This window comes from Chiloscyllium plagiosum, chromosome 28, assembly GCF_004010195.1.
Source record: "Chiloscyllium plagiosum isolate BGI_BamShark_2017 chromosome 28, ASM401019v2, whole genome shotgun sequence".
Taxonomy (NCBI): domain Eukaryota; kingdom Metazoa; phylum Chordata; class Chondrichthyes; order Orectolobiformes; family Hemiscylliidae; genus Chiloscyllium; species Chiloscyllium plagiosum.
Genome location: NC_057737.1, coordinates 51,055,667 through 51,078,108, shown reverse-complemented (window position 1 = coordinate 51,078,108; position 22,442 = coordinate 51,055,667). Strand labels below are relative to the sequence as shown.

General features: G+C 43.4%; 1 protein-coding gene and 1 long non-coding RNA gene across 3 annotated transcripts in view; one reads left to right on the top strand and one right to left on the bottom strand.

The window, feature by feature from the left end:
* LOC122564193 overlaps positions 1-22,442 on the bottom strand; it is a 53,603-nt gene that overhangs the window by 6,689 nt on the left and 24,472 nt on the right. The window lies entirely within an intron of this gene.
* The window catches only part of slc16a4 (solute carrier family 16 member 4), a 107,880-nt gene that overhangs the window by 82,625 nt on the left and 2,813 nt on the right, over positions 1-22,442 (top strand). Inside the window, exons 8-9 of one of the 2 annotated variants that reach the window (XM_043718885.1) lie at positions 9,750-9,961; positions 11,109-11,202. In XM_043718885.1, the coding sequence (XP_043574820.1) occupies positions 9,750-9,961; positions 11,109-11,202 (306 nt within the window). The remainder of the gene's footprint in view (positions 1-9,749; positions 9,962-11,108; positions 11,203-22,442) is intronic. The other variant, XM_043718886.1, reaches the window with a different exon arrangement.

Below are 22,442 nucleotides of genomic sequence, written 5' to 3'. Positions count from 1 at the left end.
ACGTGCAAACTCCACACAGTCAGTCGCCTGAGGCGGGAATTGAACCCGGGTCTCTGGCGCTGCGAGGCAGCAGTGCTAACCACTGTGCCACCGTGCCGCCCACTTTGTGTCAGTATTCACCCAGGAGAAGGATATGGAGGTTAGAGAGATTAGTGTGAAGCATGATAATATGCAAAGTCATTTTAAGATCAAGAAAGAAGTGGTGTTCAGTCTTTTGAAGAGCATTAAGGTGAATAAGTGCCCATATCCCAAATGGTACCTACCCCAGGTTATTGAGAGAGCCAAGAGAGGAGATTGCTGGGGTCTTGACCAAGATCCTTGTATCCTCGCTGGCCACTGGAGAGGTCCCTGAGAACTGGTGAGTAGCTAATATGTTCCTCTGTTCAAGAAGGGAAATAGGGATTATCCAGAAAACTACAGACTTCAGCCTCATGTCAGTAGTTGGGAAGCTATCTGAGAGAATCCTCAGGAATAGGGTTTACACGCATTTGGGAAAGTATAGACTTATTAGGGATAGTCAGCATGGCTTTGTGCAGGACAGATCATGTCTTAGTCATGTGAATTTTTTGAGGAGGTGACGAAGGTGATCAATAAAGTAGAGCTGTGAATGTTGTTTGCATGGATTTTAGTAAGACTTTTGACAAGGTCCTTCGAGATTAAGATGCATAGAATCCATGGTGACTTGGCTGCACGGATTCAGAATTGGCTTTCCCAGAGTAGGCAGAGAGTAATGGTGGAAAGGTGTTTATCTGGCTGATGGTCCATGACTAGTGGTGTTCCACAGTAATCCATACTGGGACCTCTGCTGTTTCTGATATATATAAAAAAAATGGAGCTAGGTGAGTTAGTATATTTGCAGACGATACAAAGATTGGTGGTGTTGTGGATAGTGTAGAAAGTTGTCAAATAATACAGCTGGATATAGATCAGTTGCAGATATGGGCAGAGAAATTCAGATGAGTTTAATCTGGGTAAGCGAGATCCTACACTTTGGGAGATCAAGTGTTAGGGAAAAGTTTATAGTTAATGGTGGGAGGTTGGGGTTCAAAGGAGATGTGAGGGGCAAGTTTTTTTTATAGAGTGGTAGGGGTCTGGAATGCACTGTCAGGGATGGTGGTGGAGGCAGGTACAATAGAGGCATTTAAGGGGCTTTTAGATAAGCACATGGACATGCAAGGAATGGAAGGATATGGATCCAGGACAGGCTCAAGAGATTCGTTTAATCTGGTGTCATGTTTGGCACAACAACATATGCTGAATAGCCCATTCCTATACTGTACTGTTCTAGGTTCTCCACCACTTCTTCTGGCAGCTCATTCCATACATGCACCACCCTCTGTATGAAAATGTTGCCCCTTAGATCCCTTTTATACCTTTTCTTTCTCACCGTAAACCTATGCCTTCCATTTTTGGACTCCCCTACCCTGGGAATAAGACCTTGGCTATTCACCCTATCCGTGCCCTTCATGATTTTATAAACATCTATAAGGTCACCCTTCTGCCTCCGAAAACAGGCCCCAGTCCATTCAGCGTCTCTCTAGCTCAAACCCTCAACCCCAGCAACATTCTTGTAAATCTTTTCTGAATGCTTTTAAGTTTCAGAATGTCCTTCCTATAGCAGGGAGACCAGAGTTGTACTTAGCATTCCATAAATTGCCTAACCAATGTCCTGTACAACCATTTTATGAAATCCTAACGCCTATATTCAATGCACTGACCAGGAAAGGCAAGTGTACCAAATGACACCTTCACTACCCTGTCTACCTGTGATTCTACTTTCAAGGAGCTATGAACCTGCACTCCAAGGTCTCTTTGTTCAGCAACACTCCCCAAGACCTTACCATTAAATGTATAAGTGCTGCACTGGTTTGTCTTTCCAAAATGATCAGATCATTGCTTCGGACAATTGGAAGAATCTTCTGCTCTTCTTCAAACTTCTGTCATGGGATCTTGAATCACTGGCTGTAAAACCAACTGGAACGAGGTTTGATCTGAAAGATTGCACGTGTGATAATTCAGCACTCCCCCAGGAGGCTCCACAAAGATCCCCATCTTTAACGAAGGAAGTGTCCAACACATCAGTGCAAAAGCTAAGGCTGAACCATTCACAACAGTCTTCAGCCAGAAGTGTCAAGTGGGTGAGCCACCTTAGGCTCCTCCAATTGTCCCCAGCATCACAGATGCCAGTCTTTAGTCAATTCGATTCACTCTTGTATTCCAGACTGTGCTACAGAACATGCTACTCCCCGTAGCCAAGTTGTTCCAGTACCATTGCAAAACTGGCATCTACCCAATAATGTGGAAAACTGCCCAGGTCTGTCCTTACATAAAACTCAGGACAAATCCAACCCAGCCAATTACCGCCCCATTAGCCTACTCCCGATCATCAGTAAACAATGCTATCAAGCAGCACCTGCTCAGCGACACCCAGTTTGGGTTCCACCAGGACCACCTAGCTCCTGACCTCATTGCAGCCTTGGGTCAAACATGGACAGAAGAGCTGAATTCCAGAGGGGAGGTGAGAGTAACAGCCTTTGAGACTACATTTTAACTGCGTGTGGCATCAAGGATCCCTCAGAAACTGGAATCAATGGGTATCAGGGACAAGCTCTCTGCTGGTTGGAATTGTTCCTGGCACATAGAAAGATGGTCCTGGTTGTTGGAGGTTATTCATCTCAGCTCCAGAACATCTCTGCAGGATTTCCTCTGGTTAATGTCCTAGGCCCAACCATCATCTGCTACTTCATCAATGAACTTCCATTATAAGGATAGAAGTGGGAATGTTCACAGATGATTGTATTATTTTCATGCTCAGGGTTAGCACTGCTGCTTCACAGTGCCAGAGATCTGGGTTCGATCCCCTACTGTCTGTGTGGAGTTTGCACATTCTTCCTGTGACTATGCAGATTTCCTCCGGGTGCTCCGGTTTCCACCCACAGTCCAAAGATGGGCAGGTTGGTAGTTTGGCCGTGTTAAATTGTCTGCAGTGTCCAGGGATGTGCAGGTTAGGTGGGTTAGCCATGGGTTATGCAGGGTTACAGGGATTGAGTGGGGTGGGGGGGTGGGGCTAGGTCTAGGCATAATGTTCTTTGCAGGTTCAATGGGCTGACTGTATCGATTTACGCTGTAGGGATTCTCTAAGTCTGCCATTCTCAGATACTGAAGCAGAGAATCTTACCATTGCCCTTTGACATTATGTATTACCATACAGATTCTCCACTATCATCAACTATGGGGTTACCAGTGACTAGAAACTTAACTGAACTCACCAAATAAATATTGTGGCAATGGCAGGTCAGAGGCTAGGAATCCTGCAGTGAGGAACTCACCTCCTTTCTCCCCAAAGCTTGTCTACCTTCTACAAGGCGCACACAGGTTATTCAGGTGGATTCCTGAGATGGCCAGAAAGTCTGGAGTTTCAGCTTGAGGGCTCAGCCATTTATGACTGAGATCAGAAGTGTCTTCACCCAGAGAGTGGGGAGCCAGTGGAATTCTCTGCCACAGGAAACTGTTGAGGCCAACACATTTAAGACTTTTAAGAAAAGTGTCGCAAAATTTCTTAGAATTAAATAGATCAAAGGATGCGGGGAGAAAGTTGGAATAGGGTACAGTACTGATTTTCCGACAGTGCACCGCTCCCTCAGCACTGACCCTCCGACAGTGTGGCACTCCCTCAGTACTGACCCTCCGACAGTGTGGCACTCCCTCGGTACTGACCCTCTGACAGTGTGGCACTCCCTCAGTACTGTTACCCTCCGACAGTGCGGCCCTCCCTCGGCGCTGACCCTCCGACAGTGCGGCCCTCCCTCGGCGCTGACCCTCCGACAGTGCGGAACTCCCTTGGCCATGGTGACCCAAAAAAAAGGACCAACCTCCGTCAAATTTGCTATTGAGGGAGGCCAGTGAAGGTTCACCAGACTGATCCCTGGGCTGGCAGGACTGACATATCAGGAAAGACTGGATCAATTGGGCTTGTACTCACTGGAACTTAGAGGAATGAGAGGGAATCTCAAAGAAGCATATAAAATCCTGATAGGAGTGGACAGGCCAGCTGTGAGAAGAATGTTCCTGATGTTGGGGAAGTCCAAAACTGAGGGTCACCATCTAAGAATAAAGGGTAAGCTATTCAGGTCTGAGATAAGGAAGAATTTCTTCACTGAGTTGTGAACCTGTGGAATTTAGATTAGATTAGATTCCCTACAGTATGGAAACAGGCCCTTCGGCCTGACAAGTCCACACCGACCCGCCGAAGAGCAACCCATTCCCCTACATTCAACCCTGACTGCCTGCAGTGTTAGATGCATTAATGTAGCATGGCCAATTCACCTAACCTGCACATCTTTGGATCGTGGGAGGAAACCAGAGCACCAGGAGGAAACCCACGCAGACACTGGGAGAATGTGCAAATTCCACACAGATAGTTGCCCAAGGTGGGACCTGGGATCCTGACACTATGAGGCAGCAGTGCTAACCACTGAGCCACCGTGCCACCTATTCTCTCCCACTGAAAGCTGTAGGGGCCAGTTTGTTAAATATATTCATGGATGTAGCCTTCGGGCAAAAAGGATCAAGTGGTATGAGAGAAAGTGGGAGTGGGATGCTGAGATTGCACGATTAACCCATCATCATATTGAGTGGTGGTGTAGGTTTGAAGGGCCGAATGGGCTACTCCTGCACCTATTTTCTATGTTTCTATGAACTCCACGGTCAGTGATCTGCTTGCTGCTGACACTTCTCTCTGATCCCCTTGTTGCTAACAGACAACAAATAGGGTCCAGATTAATTTGGTTAACTTGTGGTGACTGTGAGATTTCATGTCCTGTGGGAGATGTAATATCATGGATTTTCTGAGCAAATTGAGAAGTAAAATGCAGCAAGACTTAGACAATATCTAGGTTTGTGTCAAAAAGGGTGGTGCTGGAAAAGCACAGCCAGTCAGGCAGCATCTGAGGAGGAGGAGGAGAGTCGAAGTTTCGAGCATAAGCCTTTCATCAAGAATGTGCGATGGGGCCCAAGATGCCTGAGAGATAAATGGGAGGGGTTGGTGCTGGGGGAAGGTGGCTGGGAAGGCAATAGGTATATGAAGGTGAGGGATGATGGTGATATGTCAGTGGGGAGGGTGGAGTGGATAGGTGGAAGGGAAGATGGACAGGTAGGACCGTTCAAGAGGGTGGTGCCAAGTTGGAGGGTTGGATGTGGGATAAGGTGGAGGGAAGGGAGATCAGGAACCTGGTGAACTTGAGATTGATGCCATGTGGTTGGAGGGCCGAATCCCCCAGTCCTCACCTTCCACCCCACCAACCTTCAGATACAACTCGCCATCCTCCGCCATTTCTGCTACCTACAGTCAGACTCCACCACCAGAGATATATTTCCCTCCCCACCCCTTTCAGCATTCCGCAGAGACCATTCCCTCCGTGACTCCTTCATTAGGTCCACGCACCCCACCAACCACCCTACACTTTCCCTTGCCAACGCAACAGATGTACAAACCTGCACCCACACCTTCCCCCCCCCCCCTCGCCTCCATCCAAGGCCCCAAAGGATCCTTCCACATCTGAAAGACAATTTCCTGCACCTCATCTACTGTGTGCATTGCTCTCAATGTGGTCTCCCTGACGTTGGACGCCAACTTGCAGAATATTTCAGGGAACATCTCTGGGACGCACACACCAATCAACTCTACTGGCCTGTGGCTGAACGCTTCAACTTCCCCTCCCACTCCACCATGGACATGCAAGTCCTGGGCCACTGCCACTGCCACTGCCAAATTCTAGCCACCCGAGCTTGGAGGAAGAACACTCATCTTCTGCTTTGGGACCCTCCAATGCAATCAATGTTCCCCCCCACCTTATCTTTAAATGTTGACTCCTGCTCCTTGGATGCTGCCTGATTGGCTGGCTGTGCTTTTCCAGCACCACACTTTTTGAGTCTGATCTCCAGTCCTCACCTTCTCCTAACACCCAGATTTGTGCTGACAAGTGATCATCTCCAAGAACAGCATCGTCTTCTCAAATACAACGAGAGTGAGCAAGTGTTGGCCTTTTGGGTGACCTTCACACCCCATGGATTAATTAACAGGAAGATTCCGTTTAGCTATAGTTATAGAGCTATAGATTCCCGATGAAGGGCTGATGCCCGAAATGTCGATTCTTCTGCTCCTTGGATGCTGCCTGATCTGCTGCGCTTTTCCAGCACCACACTCTCCACTCTGATCTCCAGCATCTGCAGTCCTCACTTTCTCCTAAGAATTGTACAACATGGAAACATCCCCTTCAATCCAACTAGTCCATGTTCACCATGCTTCCCAAACCAAACTGGTCCTACTTGTCTATGTTTGAACCAAATCCCTTCAAACCTTTTCTACTCAGGTACTTATCCAAATGTCTTTTAAATGTTGTAACTGTACCCACATCCACCACTTTCTCTGGCAGTTCATTCCACACACCACTCTTTCTCCTCATGTCCTTTTTAAAACTTGTTTCTCTCACCTTAAAAATATAACTCCCCTACTATAGAGAAAAGACCCTTGCAATTCAGCTTATCTATTCGTCTTATCTATTATCTATACCCCTCATGATTTTAGAAACCTTCCAAAAGTCAGCCCTCAATCTCCTACACTCCAGTGAAGCAAGTCCCATCCTATCCAGCCAATTTTTATAACTTAAACCCTCCACTCCCAGCAACATCCGAGTAAATCTGTTCTGAACTCTCTCCAATTTAATAATTTCCTTTCTATAGCAGGGTGGCTAGCTTGTAAGTGTTAAGCCAGATTGGATTCCAATGGTAAGAACATTGTTTTGACTTAACTGAGTCACACAGATCAGTGAGAGCTCGGCGACAATTTAGTAATGAAGGTGACTTTGAACTTACTGTGTGACATTTATTTAGAACAGTCGCTTGACTCACCTAAGTTTCTCCATCTCGAGTCTAAACAAATCCTGGGTGTTCCAATCTGCTCCCAGACCCTCTTGATGGAACAAGACTGGGTTCCTGATGGGGATGAAATTGGGGTTCAGGGTTGAGTTGCTGGGGCATCCATCCAATGACTCTCTGAACAATTCTAGTTGCCCTTTTATACGTTTCATGGATATTCTGTCAATATACTCCACTCTCCTGTATGCCTTCAGTTGTTCCCCTGCTGTTTATGATTTGATTCATAGCTGGGATATTTTGCATCTGGCATTTGTGTATTTCCATTCTCTCACTCTAGCCAGAAGAACTCACTAACCTTTGGTCTGTTGCCAGAATGTACAGGCTTAAACTGGCTCAAAGAATCACTACTAAATCCAGCAACAAGCTTCATTTGCAACAAGATATCAACAGTGGAATCTAACTATGCATTTTGGCCTTCTCTCTTATCTCTTGCTTCTCCATTCCCTATTCCCTTTATAGTTATTGTTACATTACAGGTGTTGAGGAATATGAAGCAAAGATGGAGAAATAGGATTGATGTAGATTAACCAGGATCAATGATGCTGCAATAGGCTGAAGGAGATTAATGACCTCCTCTTGTTCCTGAGGAAAAGATTTCAGTTGACACAATCCTGCATTCACGAATTTGCTTCTTTCAGCCTGTCAATTGCTACAGATCTCCTGTTTCAAAAAACCCTCTATTCTTATATCCTTGACTTCTCCTCAGTTCATCGCTCAGTGGTTAGCACTGCTGCCTCTTAGTGCCAGGGACCCGAGTGAAATTCCTGTCTCGGGCAACTGTCTGTGTGGAGTTTGCCCATGCTCCCTGTGCCTGCGTGGGTTTCCTCCAGCTGCTCCAGTTTCCTCCCACAGTCCAAAGATTAGGTAATTGGCCATGCTAAATTGCCCATAGTGTGAGGTGCATTAGTCAGGGGTAAATATAGGGGAATGGGTCTGGGTCGGCTGCTCTTCAGAGGGTCGGTGTAGACTTGTTGGGCCGAAGGGCCTGTTTCTACCCTGTTGGGAATCTAATCTAATCTAATATCTTCTTAATAAAACTTAGTGAGCAAGTGCTGCTTTATGAAGCTCTCTGGAATAGGTTCCTAAATTCAAGGTGCTTTATAAATACAAGTTACTGTTAAACATCGTGTCCTTAGCACACAGGAAGAATAATCATTTGAACAAAAAAGGGGAAACACAAGAAAGAATAGCATTTACAAAGTGCCTTTCGCCACCTCATGGAAACCCAAAGTGTTTGACAGCCAATGATGCTCCAGTACACACGAATGACATTCGGATACTGGTTGCGTGATAGACATTGGCCAGGGCACTCCTTTTCTTCTTTGAAATGTAACCATGGGATCTTTCACAGTCCATCCAGGAGGTTGGGTGCGAGCATAACAGGTATAGTTAGTAAGTTTGCAGATGACACCAAAATTGGAGATGTAGTGGACAGTGAAGAGGGTTACCTCAGATTACAACAGGATCTGGTCCAGATGAACCAATGGGCTGAGAAGTGGCAGATGGAATTTAATTCAGATAAATGCAAGGTGCTGCATTTTGGGAAAGCAAATCTTAGTAGGACTTATACACTTATTGGTAAGGTCCTAGGGAGTGTTGCTGAACAAAGAGACCTTGGAGTGCAGGTTCATAGCTCCTTGAAAGTGGAGTCGCAGATAGATAAGATAGTGAAGAAGGCGTTTGGTATGCTTTCCTTTATTGGTCAGAGTATTAAGTAAAGGGGTTGGGAGGTCATGTTGCGGCTGTACAGGACATTGGTAAGGCCACTGTTGGAATATTGTGTTCAATTCTGGTCTCCTTCCTATCGGAAAGATGTTGTGAAACTTGAAAGGGTTCAGAAAAGATTTACAAGGATGTTGCCAGGTTGGAGGATCTGAGTAACAGGGAGAGGCTGAACAGGCTGGGGCTGTTTTCCCTGGAGTGTCGGAGGCTGAGGGGTGACCTTATAGAGGTTTATAAAATCATGAGGGGCATGGCTAGGGTAAATAGACAAAGTCTTTTCCCTGGGGTTGGGGAGTCCAGAACTAGACGGCATAGGTTTAGGGTGAGAGGGGAAAGATATAAAAGAGACCTAAGGGGCAACTTTTTCATGCACAGGGTGGTACATGTATGGAATGAGCTGCCAGAGAAAGTGGTGGAGGCTGGTACAATTCCAACATTTAAGAGGCATTTGGATGGGTATATGAATAGGAAGGGTTTGGAGGTGGGACTAGATTGGGTTGGGATATCTGGTCGGCATGGACAGGTTGGACCGAAGGGTCTGTTTCTGTGCTGTACGTCTCTATGACTCTATGACAGATGTGACTTCAGTTTCACACCTCATTCTTCTAAAGTGCCCTGCAACCAGGCAGCACTCTCTCTGTGCCACCCTAATAAGTGCAAGTCTCGTCTGGAGTTTATGCTCCGATTTCTGGAATGAGATTTGAATCTGTAACCTCCTGTCTTAGAAGCAAATGCTACATATAAGCGGTGGATGGCAGAGCAGAAGTACAAGGCATTCATGGAACCAAATGCCAGTGAGAATCAGCGAAGGTAAAAAATTAGATAGGAAACATACTAACTCAAACCATAATGATACAAAAGTTGCTTCAGGCCAATGTTTATCACTTCATAATGTTCACTATCTCGTTCCTCCTTTAAGATGGTCCTTAAAACTGAGCTCATTGACCAAACTTTTAGCTGCCATCCTAATTTTCTTTTTGATTCAGTATACTGCTTTCTTGAATGAATTGTTTCTGGACATGTTACCCACATAATAATGTGTAAATGCAAATTTAGTTGTAAGCAACCTACCGCATCTCTTGTGTTTTCAGGTATAACAGAGACTTTGGCCCAACTTGCTTCAGGGTGGATAGCTGACCAGAACTACGCCAGCAAGTACCACTACCACAAAGCCTACCTTCTCTTGTGTGGCCTCTCCAACCTCTTGGCTCCAATGGCAACCACCTATGCTCAGCTAATGACATACGCCATATTCTTTGCTGTGTTCTGTGGTGGATATATGGCCCTGCTGCTTCCTGTCTTGGTAAAGCACAAGCATTTCCTCTTTATGAAAACAGAAATTGCTGGAAATGGACAGCAAGTCTGGCAGTGGAGAGAAATCATACTAATGTTTCGTGTTTAGTGATCCTTCGTCAGAAATAATGATAGCTAGGAAAAAGTTGCTTTTAGGCAACAGATAGGGTGGGGGAAGGAATAAATGATCAGTTGAGATAGACAATGGAGTAGATAATAACTAGCCTGGGAGATTGAATAACTATTAGTGCACAATTAGTAGCTAAAGGTCACTGAACCAGAAGCGTTAACTCTGATTTCTCTCCACTGCCAGACCTGCTGAGCCTTTCCAGCAATTTGTTTTTGTTTCTGATTTTCTGCATTCACAGATCTTTTAATTTTTATTTCCTCTTTACATTTGGACGATGCCTGTGACTCCTTCTTTCCCTGAAATATTTGTTGACAAAGTGTTACACATCAGTGGCTTTTTCAGAGTTAGTGAACATATCTTTTAAGGATTTGATTTGAGATGCCATTATCAGCCACTAGGTTATTTATGTGAAGCAAAATTTCAGTAATAGTGCAATCAGTAAGACACAAACTGAAATGTAAAAGTATCCTGGTGTTGAAGGAATTAGGACTTTTCCATCATGAGGAAGTCTACCATTTCTAATTCTCTTCCCTCCAGATGCATTCCATTGATATTGGGAAGCTTTTGGAATTTGTTTCGGAGACTCCCTGTGGGATGAGCTGATACAACAGGATTATGTGTCATTTGTTAACACATACTAATGACATCTTCATTTTGATTTTGTTTGCAGGATGAAAGTGTCAGTGACTGGGCCAGCATTTATTGCCCATCCCTTTTTGCATCTTGAGAAGATGGTGGTGAGCTGCCTCACTGAATTGCTACAGTCCATGTGCTGTAGGTTGACCCACAATGCCCTTAGGGAGGGAATTCCAGGATTTTGACCCACCAACACTGAAGGAATGATATATCAGAATAGTGAGTGGCTTGGCAGGGAACCTGTAGGTGGTTGTTTTCCAATGTATCTACATTCCCTGGTCCTTTTAGATGGAAGATGTTGTGTGTTTGGAAGGTGCTTCTAAGAAGCTCAGTATGCAACTGGATCCACTTGTATGAATTGACTTCCTTTACAAATTCTTTTATTCTACAGGTTGACCTTGTGGGCGTGACAAAAGTGCGAAGTTCAATGGGTTTTTCAATGTTTTTTGCTGGAATTGGCTGCTTGACAGGACCTCCAGCGGCAGGTAAACCCATTATACTGTCTAATACTCAACATTCCCATTGTCATGTTCCCAACGTTCATCATTCCCAACTGTTCATATTCCCAATCTTCATCATTCCCAGTTTCCAAAATTAATTGTTCCCAACCCTCAACATTCCCAACCACTTGTCATTCTCAAATCTTGACATTCACAATGTGACCAACACTTGACAATGTCAAATCTAATCATTCCCACTCTCAGCGTTCCAACTCTTGATATTCCCATCAGCTGAAGATCCCAACAATTGACCCCCCAAACTGTTGACATCCTCAACACTTGACATTCCTTTACTCTCAACATTCCTCACCACTCGATGTTCCCCAATATATATTGTTTCCTGACAATCCCTCATCAGGTTTTGGAAGATCTTTCAGTTCAAATTCAGAAGGTGGCATGGCACTAGCAGACGCAAAGAGCATTCTCACAAAATGCATTCTAGCAATGGTCAAAAAGCTGCAGTGTGGTAGCATTAGCAAGCTTGTTACCCTGTCACTTATTTTCTCTTGCATACAGTCATTCAAATCACAGGGAATCAACATTTAGAATAATTCCCAGCCCTGCACTTGCCTGAGTCAAGTCTCTGTTCAGCCACAACTTGATATTTCCAGCTGGTACTGTATGCCTGTAACTCATCAATCTGATTTACTTCATGTTGTGAATTCACATTCATGCAGCAATACTAATTCAGACTTCATTTCTTTCTGCCTTACTCTGATAGCACCTACGACCTTTCCATTTTCAATTCTAGTGTTATATTTCTCTCCCACCATACACCTTGATGTTTTCTGATATAATCTTCCATATTCAACAGCTCTGCTGAGTTAATTTAAACCCTCCACAGCATTGGGCCCTTTCTAAAAATTAAAGATTAATCTCTGGGATGTTTCTGCTTAGAGGATTTTTATTTTCTTTGAACACCTCTGTTTAGTATTATTGAAATAATTGACGATGCAACTAAGGCTGCATGATAGATAGGAATCATTAAGTGATGAATGCAGTCTCATACAGATGCAGGGTTGTGGAGCTGTGGTTCCAAGTAGAAACTGAGTCTGAATCATTCTTTGCCATTCAGAGATTTCTAACATCCTCAGTTCAGACCTTTCTAAAGGTGTTGACTTTTATTGAGATATTGATTCCAACTGGGCATACTAATTGCAAATGAAACAGACTGTGTAGCACAGTACGGCATCAGGAATGTACAGTAAGTGAAACTGAATGTACAGAGAGACCTGTCTAAAGGGAGCTGGAAGCAATGGGAATATGATGATGTAATTATAAAACACCATGGGGGCTAGCAGCTTACGTCTTCTATGGTCTGGTGACCACAACTATGCTTTGGTAAAGTCCTACAGTCTATTATTACATGGGATAACTTTTAAATTTGGAAATCCTGTGCTCAAGGAAAAGCCAATCAGTCACCACGTTCAAGTCATTCTAATTCCAATCCCTCTCAAGTTTTCAATCATAAAACCAAAGCAGCTGAATGTTAGTTGCAGACATTGAATCCAAGGATAGTCTCACCGCTCACCCAGTGTACCCATAACATTAAAGTGAGCTGAAATTTGTATCAATCTAACATGTACACGTAATGTGTTCAGTTCTGGTCTCCTCACAGCAAAGACAGGCCAGATATAAAGAGGAGTATTTGATTTGATACTGAAGAAGTGGTGGCCTAAGAGAACACTATGGAAACACAAAGACTGTGGTAAGATAGTTAAAAGATCCTTATTGAGGAATGTAAAATGCTAGAGGATATCAAGTCATCTGGCAAACAAGAGAGGGATTTTATAGGAAGTTTCTATTGTCAAGGAATGTGAAAAGATTACTGAACAGGAGCGTAGACATTGATACAATTATAATAGGTGTACATTCAAGTCATTTAGCGACAGAGTGAGGCAGACTTTTATAGAATGAATGATCTTCTCAGCACCTGCTCTAATTAGTTAACAAAAGACAACACAAAACTGAACCAATATTTCAATCCCCGTTCCTGCACTGTAACTGAGCATTTCAGCATCCATCTTACACGTGGGCTGTAAGAGGTCTTTACTGGATTGATGTTGGAATTTTAAAAATTACTTCCCTCTACAGGGAAACATGTTCTGTGGAAATTATATAGTTAGTTTTCTCTAGAATCCATTGCTTGGCTATTAGCCCCAAACATCTTCAAGACATCACAAAATTTGCACTTAGTGGGTGCAGCCTCACTTTAATAGGGTGCAATGGTCAGATATCTCCCCAGTTCCAAATACAAACCCAGCTGATCTAAAACCTGAAGTCAATCCAAACCTGAATTAGCCCCTGATCTGGATGAAACCCAGCCCAATCTCAATAAAAGCTCTATTTGACAAAAACCAAACCCTGAATACAAATGCAAATCTCTCACAAGGCCTGACCCTGTCAGATGGCCTGTGTAAATATTGGGACATTATTAGTACAAGTATTGAAGCACTGTTCAAAATGTCACATTTCCAGGTGTGGGAATAGAGACATATATGTCCTGTGGGCAACAATTGAGGCTGGGATTTTGAGGCTGTTGGTGTTAGGATGTCCTTGAACGAGCTGAACAGCCTCCTCATTTGTATCAATCTTAAGAAAAATATCATTACTAGTTTTGATGTTGCCAATCTTAAAAATAATTAGTCTCTCTCTAATTCTATATTGCCCCAGTTTTAAATTCCAAATTTTCAAACCATAAGGTATATAGAAGATTATAAAATTGTGAGGCCCATAGATAGGGTTCATGGTCAGAATCTTTTTCATAGAATTGAAATGTCAAATACAAAGGGGCATGCATTTAAGGTGAGAGGGGGAATGTTTAAAGGAGACGTGAAGAGCACGATTTTTTAAGAGTGGTAGGGGTCAGGAATGCTTTGGTTGAGGCAGATACAATAGAGGCATTTAACAGACTTTGAGATAAGCACATGAATGTGCAAGGAATGGAGGGATGTGGACCAATGGCAGACGGAAGGGATTGGTGTAATTTAGCGTCATGTTTGGCACAACATTGTGGGTCGAAGGGCCTGTTCCTGTGCTGCACTGTTCTGTGTTCTATAAGTTTCAACATTTCCTGCCCATTCCATAACATTCTACAACCGTGGTGTAATTAAACAAGGGTCAGTGTGGGGAAGGAATAAGAATTTAATTCTCTCAGTGTCAGGAAGAAAATGAGATTTTCACTAATTTTAAAAACGGATCTTTGTGGTTCGTATGGCTTGTGAGACATTCTGTCACCCTCTAGTGGTCTGATAATGTTTTTCTTTGACTGAAATAATTTAAAAATTACCTCCAAACATTTTCACCTAAGGCTGAGGTGGAGAGAGAGCAGTGATAATTATAAGACCCAAAAACCTCCCCAAAGAATTCTAAACATCAAGTATATTAAAATCAGCAATTTTAAAACACTTTGAATAAGGAACCTTTCCTTCTTGGAGGCGAACATATGGAAAAAGTGAGGAGGGAAAGTCACTGTGCTGAACTTGCAAAACACATTTACAACAACAGGGGGAGGTGATGGATTATGAGGCTAGAATATTACTCCAGAAATTGAGTAATATTGAGTATCTGGGTTCAAATCCTGCCCTGGCAGATGGTGGAAATTTGAATTCATTGTAAAAACATCTGGAATTAAGAATCTACTGATGACATTGAAGCCATTGTTAATTGACAGAAAAACCCATCTGGTTCACTAATGTCCTTCAGGGAAGGAAACTGCCATCCTTACCTGGTCTACAACCACATCAATGTGGTTGACTCTCAAAAGACCTCTGAAACAACCTCGCAAGCCATTCAGTTGTATCAATCACTACAGAGTTACAACAAAGGAATGAAACAGGACAGATCACCTGGCAACGACCCAGGCAACGGAAAAGACAATGGCAGAAACAGCCCTGTCGACTCTGCAAACATCTGGGGCTAGTGCCAACATTTGGAGAGCTGTCTCACAGACTAGTCAATTAACAGCCTGACATTGTAAGGTATGATTCCGTGAGTGTGACGATGTTCCAGGCACCACTATCACCATCCCTGGGTATGTCCTGTTTCACCACCAGGACAGACTCAGCAGAGGTGGTGGTACAGTGGTAAACAGTTGAGAGGGAGTTGCGTGGACCCCATGAAGCCTCATGGCTTTAGGTTAAACATGAGCAAGGAAACATGTACTGTTCTCCCTTGGTTGATGAAGCAGTGCTTCACCATGTTGAACAACACTTGGAGGAAGCCAGGGTACAAAACTCTATTCTGGATGGGGGATGTCAATGGAAAGTGAAGGAGGCCGTGCAAGGAGCAGCACTGGGTCTGTCAAAAAAAGGTGTCAACCTGGTGCAACTACCAAACAGGACACCCTGTGTGCCAAACAGCATAAGCAGCAAGTGATAGAGCTAAGTGAGTCCAAAATCAATGGATCAGATCTAAACTCTGCATTGCTGCAACATCCAATCATAAATGGTGGTGGACAATTAAACAACTCACTGGAGGAGGAGATTGTATTAGATGCTGCAAAGGCTAACGGACTTGACAATATGTCTGCCATTCTATTGCAGCATTGTGCACCATAACTTGCCCGTCCCCTAGCCAAGCTCTTCCAGTACAGTTACATTTCCAAACCCATGACCACTTCCATCTAGAAGGACAAGGATAGCAGATACATGGGAACATTCAAGTTCCCCTCTAAGCCACTTGCTTGAAAGTATTCCTGGTATTCCCTGTTTAATGGCATTGTGGGTCAGTACGTAGCAGGTGGACTGCAATTGTTGAAGAAGGCAGCTCACCACCAACTTCTCAAGGGTAACTAGGGATGGGCAATAAATGCTGGCCAGCTAGCAATGCTGATGACTCTACAAGTGAATAAGAAGAAACAGTAATAACCTGTCCAAGGCTTGAAAGTCAGTACAGAAAGGGCACTACTGCAAGAGATTTTTGCATTTTTGTGAATGCTATTGGTGCTCCTGTTTTTATAGGAGGAGGTATGAACAGGCGATAGGATCAGTTTCAGTTTAGATATTTGCTTCAGATTAAAATTCAATGAAATTCTAAGAGCCTCAATAGTTTGTATTCCCTAATACCAGACACACTGATGATGCACACCTTGACCTTCTATTTCAATATCCTTGTTGTTAGTATCAACTTTTCACTATAAGCAAAGTACCTGAGCTGAGTTGTCAAGCTGGACCATCAGAAGCTGAGGGGTGACCTCAGATAAATTTATAAAATCTTAAGGGTATGGATAGGATGAACAGTCAAGGTCTTTTTCTCAGGGTACAGGAGTCCAAAACTGGAGGGGCATAGGTTTAAGGTGCAAGGGGAAAGATTTGAAAGGGACCTAAGGGGCAACTTTTTTCACACAGAGGGTGGTGCATGTAAAGAATGGACTGCCAGAGGAATTGGTAGAGGTGGTACAATTACAACATTTTAAAAAGGCATCTGGATGGGTATATGAATAAGAAGGGTTTAGAGGAATGTGGGCCAAATGCTGGCAAATGGGACTAGATTAGTTTCAGATATCTAGTCAGCATGAATAAGTTGGACCAAAGGGTCTGTTTCTGTGCTGTACAGCTCAGTGACTCTGTGGCAGGCTCTACATGAAGCTACTTGATAATTCATAAACAATTTTATGAGGGAATTGGATATCTCTTCAAGGTTCATAGAATCCCTACAATGTGGAAACAGGCCATTTGGCCCAACAAGTCCATACTGACTTTCTGAAGAGTATCCCACTCAGACCCATTCCCCTACCCTATTACTCTGTAATTACTCCTGACCAATTCACCTAACCTACACAACCCTGAAGACTATGGCAATTTAACATATAACATAGAACAATACAGCGCAGAACAGGCCCTTCGGCCCTCGATGTTGCGCCAACCTGTGAATTTTTCTCAGCTCGTCCCCCTATGCCATCACAAAATCATCCATGTGCTTATCTAAGGATTGTTTAAATCTCTCTAATGTGGCTGAGTTGAATACATTAGTAGGTAGGGCATTTCACGCTCTTACCACTCTCTGCGTAAAGAACCTACCTCTGACATCTGTCTTAAATCAATCACCCCTCAATTTGTAGTTATGCCCCCCTCGTACACGCTGACGTCACCATCCTAGGAAAAAGACTTTCACTATCTACCCTATCTAGTCCTCTGATCATCTTGTATGTCTCTATCAAATCCCCTCTTAGCCTTCTTCTTGCCGAGAACAGGTTCAAGTCTCAGCCTTTCCTCATAAGACCTTCCCTCCAGACTGGGCAACATCCTGGTAAATCTCCTCTGTACCTTTTTCCAATGCTTCCACATCCTTCTGAAATATGGGGACCAGAACTGTACGCAATATTCTAAGTGTGGCCTCACCAGCATTTTGTATAGTTGCAGCATGATATTGCGGCTCCGGAAGTCAATCCCTCTACGAATGAAACCTAACACACCGTATGCCTTCTTAACGGCACTATCCACCTGGGTGGCAACTTTCAGAGATCTATGTACATGGATTCCAAGATCCCTCAGCACATCCACACTACCAAGAATCTTTCCATCGACTTAGTACTTTGCCTTCCTGTTATTCTTCCCAAAGTGCATCACCTCACACTTAGCTGCATTGAACTCCACTTGCCACCTCTCAGCCCAATTCTGCAGTTTATCCAAGTCCTCCTGCAACGTGTAACATTCTTCCATATTGTCCACTACTCCACCGACTTTAGCATGGTCAATTCACCTAACCTACACATCTTTGGTCTGTGGGAGGAACTGGAGCACCTGTAGGAAACCAATGCAGACACAGGGAGAATGTAGAACACAGACAGTCACCAAAGGCTGGAATCGAACCTGGATCCCTGGCGTCGTGAGGCAGCAGTGGTAACCACTGAGCCATCTTGCTAGCAATCACATGTCCTGTGAAGATTGTTGATTTCCATAACAAAGATGCTTACCTCCAAAAATAACTTGTAGGTGTCCTTAAACCTGCCACTGTCACGGACAGTGAGCTGACTGAGGAGACATTGCAAACTTCACTTCAAAGGTGAACATTGCCCAGTTGGAGGAATGCCAATATGGGTGGATTGTTTCCACTTTCCCCAAAGTGGGACAATTGTCAGTAAAGAAGAGATGATTCTGGTTATTGTGATTTGGTAAACCACAAAATGACTAAAGATGACTGTTTAGTAAAATACTGGATCCCATCCCATCATTGAGAGGAAATCCAGGGATGACCCGCAGAGATCGTTGAAGAGATGTCATGCGAGATTTCCAGCATCTACGGTTCTTATTTCTTTGGCGTAGCCTCCCCTAGGAATCTTGTAAGTTTCAATAACACATTTTTCTAAACCCAAACCTCTCAACCTCTTCTCATAAGAAGATCACTCCATACCCAGGATCAAGCTAGTGATTGGACTGCTTCCAATGCCAATATATCTCTCCTTAGGTAAGGAGCCTAAAATTGTTTGCTATATTCTAGCTGTGATCTGACCTCATATTATTACTCCTCCCTATTATTGTACTCTGGCTGTTTTTAAATAAAGGCCACATTCTCATTGCTCATTGAACTTGGATGCTAGCTTTTCGTGATTCATGAGTGAGGACCTCTAAATCCTTCAGAACTGCATTTTTCCCTATATAAATAATAATCAGCTCTTCTATTCTTCTTGCCAAAGCCTGTAACTTCACATTTTGCCATATTACATTCTATCTTTCAAGTGTTTGCCCAATCACTTAACCTGTCAATATTCCTTTGCAGACTTTGTTCACCGCTTTCCACCAATGTTTGCATCATCCATAAACTTGGTTATAGTGCATTCACTTTAGAGTCAGAGATCTGTACAGCACAGAAACAGACTCTTCAGTCCAACTTGTCCATGCTGACCAGATATCCTAAATTAATCCAGACCCTTTTGCCAGCATTTGGCCCATATCCTTCTAAACCTTTCCTATTCATGAAAAGACATCCGGATGGATGCAATGTTGTAATTGTACCAGCCTCCATCACTTGCTTCCACATGTGCACAACACTGTGTGAAAAAGTTTACCCTTAGATCCCTTTTATATAATTCCCCTCTTACCTAAACCTATGCCCTCTAGTTTTGGACTTTCCCTATCCATGTCCCTTTATGACTTTATAAACCTCTATAAGGTCACCCCTCAGTATCCAACACTCCAGGGAAAATAGCCCCAGCCTATTCAGCCTTTCTCTATAGCTGAAACCCTCCAACCCTGATATCCTTGAAAGGGTGCAGAAAAGATTTACAAGTTTAACAAAATCTTTCCTATAGCTGGGAGAGCAACATTGAACACACTTCAAAAGTGGCCTAATCAATGTCCTGTACAGCCGCAACACGACCTCCCGATTCCCATATTCGATGCACTGACCAGTACAGGCAAGCATACCAAACGCCATCTGCACTATCCTGTCCACCTGTGACTGCACTTTCAAGGAACTATGAACCTGCACCCCAAGATCTCTTTGTTCTGCAACACTCCTCAAGACCCTCCCATTAAGTGTATAAGTCTTGCCCTGATTTCCTCTCCAAAATGCAGCACCTCACATTTATCTAAATTAAACTCCATTTGCCATTGCCCAGTCCAACTGATCAAAATTCTGCTGTACTCTGAGATGTCTTCACTGTCCACTACACCACCAATTTTGGTGTCATGTGCAAACGTACTAACCATTCCTCCTATATTAACATCCAAATCATTAACATAAATGACAGAAAGCAGTTGACCCAGCACCAATGCTTGTGGCATGTTGCTGATCAAAGGCCTCTAGTCTGAAAAGCCATCCTCTTTCTCCTACCTTCAAGCCCATTTTGTATCCAAATGGTTAACTCTCCCTGGATTCTATGTGATCTAACCTTGTTAACCAGTTTAGCACACAGAACCTGTTGAACACTTTGCTGAAGTTATCCAAATTATTGTAAATAATTGTAGCCCCAGCACTGATCCCTGTGGCATTCAACTAGTTATCATCCTGAAAATGCTCCCTTTATCCCAAAACTCTGTCTTCTATTAGTTAGCCAACCTTCTATCCATGCTGTCTGCAACACCAGAGGTTCTTATGTAACCGTATGTAAGATATCTTATTGAGTATCTTTCAGAAATCCAGATATATTACATCTAGTGACTCCTCTTTGTATATTGTTATCATCTCAAGATACTGTAAAAAGTTGTCAAGGATGACTTCCCCTTGTTATTTATAATATGTTTGATATTGATGACTGTGTTTGAAATGTGAGAGGTGTACTTTTGCCAAAGCTAGGATGTGACTTCACCCCAGCACAGGATCCCTGGTTACCAAGAGAACTCAAGAGACCCTTGCAGTAGATTTTATTGTCTTTAATTCCAGTAGCTGTGGGATTGAACACATTCTTCTACTCAAAGATGTCTTCATCAGGTTCATTCATTCATAACAAAAGGCCTCAACTCTGAGTGTCTATATTTGATTGGTTTGTGCTTTTTGGTGTTATTAACCAGAGGGTAATGGACAGCACGAACAATTCAGCTGGAGGGCGGTCTCAGAAACTGGCTCACAGAGGGAGGGACTGCCAGAGGTTAAATGCCTGGAGTACTTGGAGGCAAGCAGCTCACTTAGTGGAATTGCCAAACCTTAAGTGTCAGCGTGTGATGGCTTGAATGAATTTAAATTGACGACAAGGTATCCTGAAGTGGTCTGAAGCAAGGGGGTGTATCTAGTTTGGGGAGGCTTACTGTTGGTCTGGAAAATATAAGGATGACCTATTATGAGGTAGAAACTGGAGCAGCAAATGCCACTGACTGTACAACTTCCAAAGATCTGTGCATCAGAGACCACAATGTGGGTGATCTGTCGCATAACCTGAATGGGCGACACGGTGGCTCAGTGCTTAGCGCTGCTGCCTCACAGCACCATGGACCCGGGTTCGATTCCCACCTCGGATGACAGTCTGCATGGGTTTCCTCTGGGTGCTCTGGTTTCCTCCCACAATCCAAAGATGTGCAGGTTAGGTGGATTGGCTGAGCTAAATTGCCCATTGTCAGGGGTAAATATAGGGTACAGGAAATAGTCTGGGTGGGTTGGTCTTCGGAGGGTTGGTGTGGACTTGTTGGGCCAAAGGGCCTGTTTCCATACTGTAGGGAATCTAATATAATCTAAATTGGAGGATATTAGTACTAATAAAAGACTGAAAATGTACTCTTGTGCAAATCCTGGATACTGACAAAACCCTTGCCATTTATCTATTTCAATACTGTGCGACAACAATCTTGTCATTCCCAACTCCTGAGATAATGGTCAGTGTGCTATGTGTAGTTACAAATCTCTAGCAGAAAAGTTTAAAACTGAATGTCCAGCAGTCTGTGGTGATAGTGAGAGGGGTCCAGGTAAAGTAGTTGGAGGTAGTGTGTGGAACCTCTGGCAGCAGTGACATTCTACAAGCTGAGTACGAGGAGTTACAACATAATGTCAAAGAGAAAAAGTAGGACCTCAAAAGTAGTAATTGTCAGAATTGTCCAAATCTTCTGGAATATTGTAAACAGGGCTTGACTACTTGGGTCAGTTACCAGATTGTGGTTGATGATACTTACAGTCAACCAGGAGGTATGTCATCATCAGCTGGGGTGTGAATTCCAGTGGGGACTACAAGATGTTCTGAGATCTTATGTCAACAGGATTGCATGAATAAAGGGTGGGTAGTGCATTTCTTGTTGAAACCTGTTTTAGACCTTTATGTCTAAAGATTGGACACAAGTGGAGTTCTGTAAGGAAGAAATTAGATCACAGATTGAACTGGAATCTTTGTTTCGCTGCTAATGATCATTGTTAAAGGCTATATTGATAAGTATATTTTACACCAAAGGCAAAGTAAATGAAATAAAAATGAACATTAAAATACAAAGCACTGTGAATGCTGGAGATCTAAAACCAAAGTAGAAATTGCTGGAGAAAGTCAGAAGATCTGGCAGCAGCTATGGGGAGAAAGCAGTGTCAATGTTTCAGTGAGGAATTAGTTGTGTTTATATCCATACAGATGCTGCCAGACTTGCTGAGTTTCTCCAGCAATGTCTGGATTTTGAAACAAAAATTGACTTAAGGTCTAATGGAGAATGATCTGAAGACTAATTTTCTAGTGGTGTGATTTCATTGTAAATGTTTTAGGATAGATATATTCCAAAAAAAGATCTGATTAGCTAAGGGTCTGTGTTAGGTTTACTCACTCAGAACATGTCCTTTGGTGTCTGGTGTCCCAACAGCTCATTCAAATATAGGAC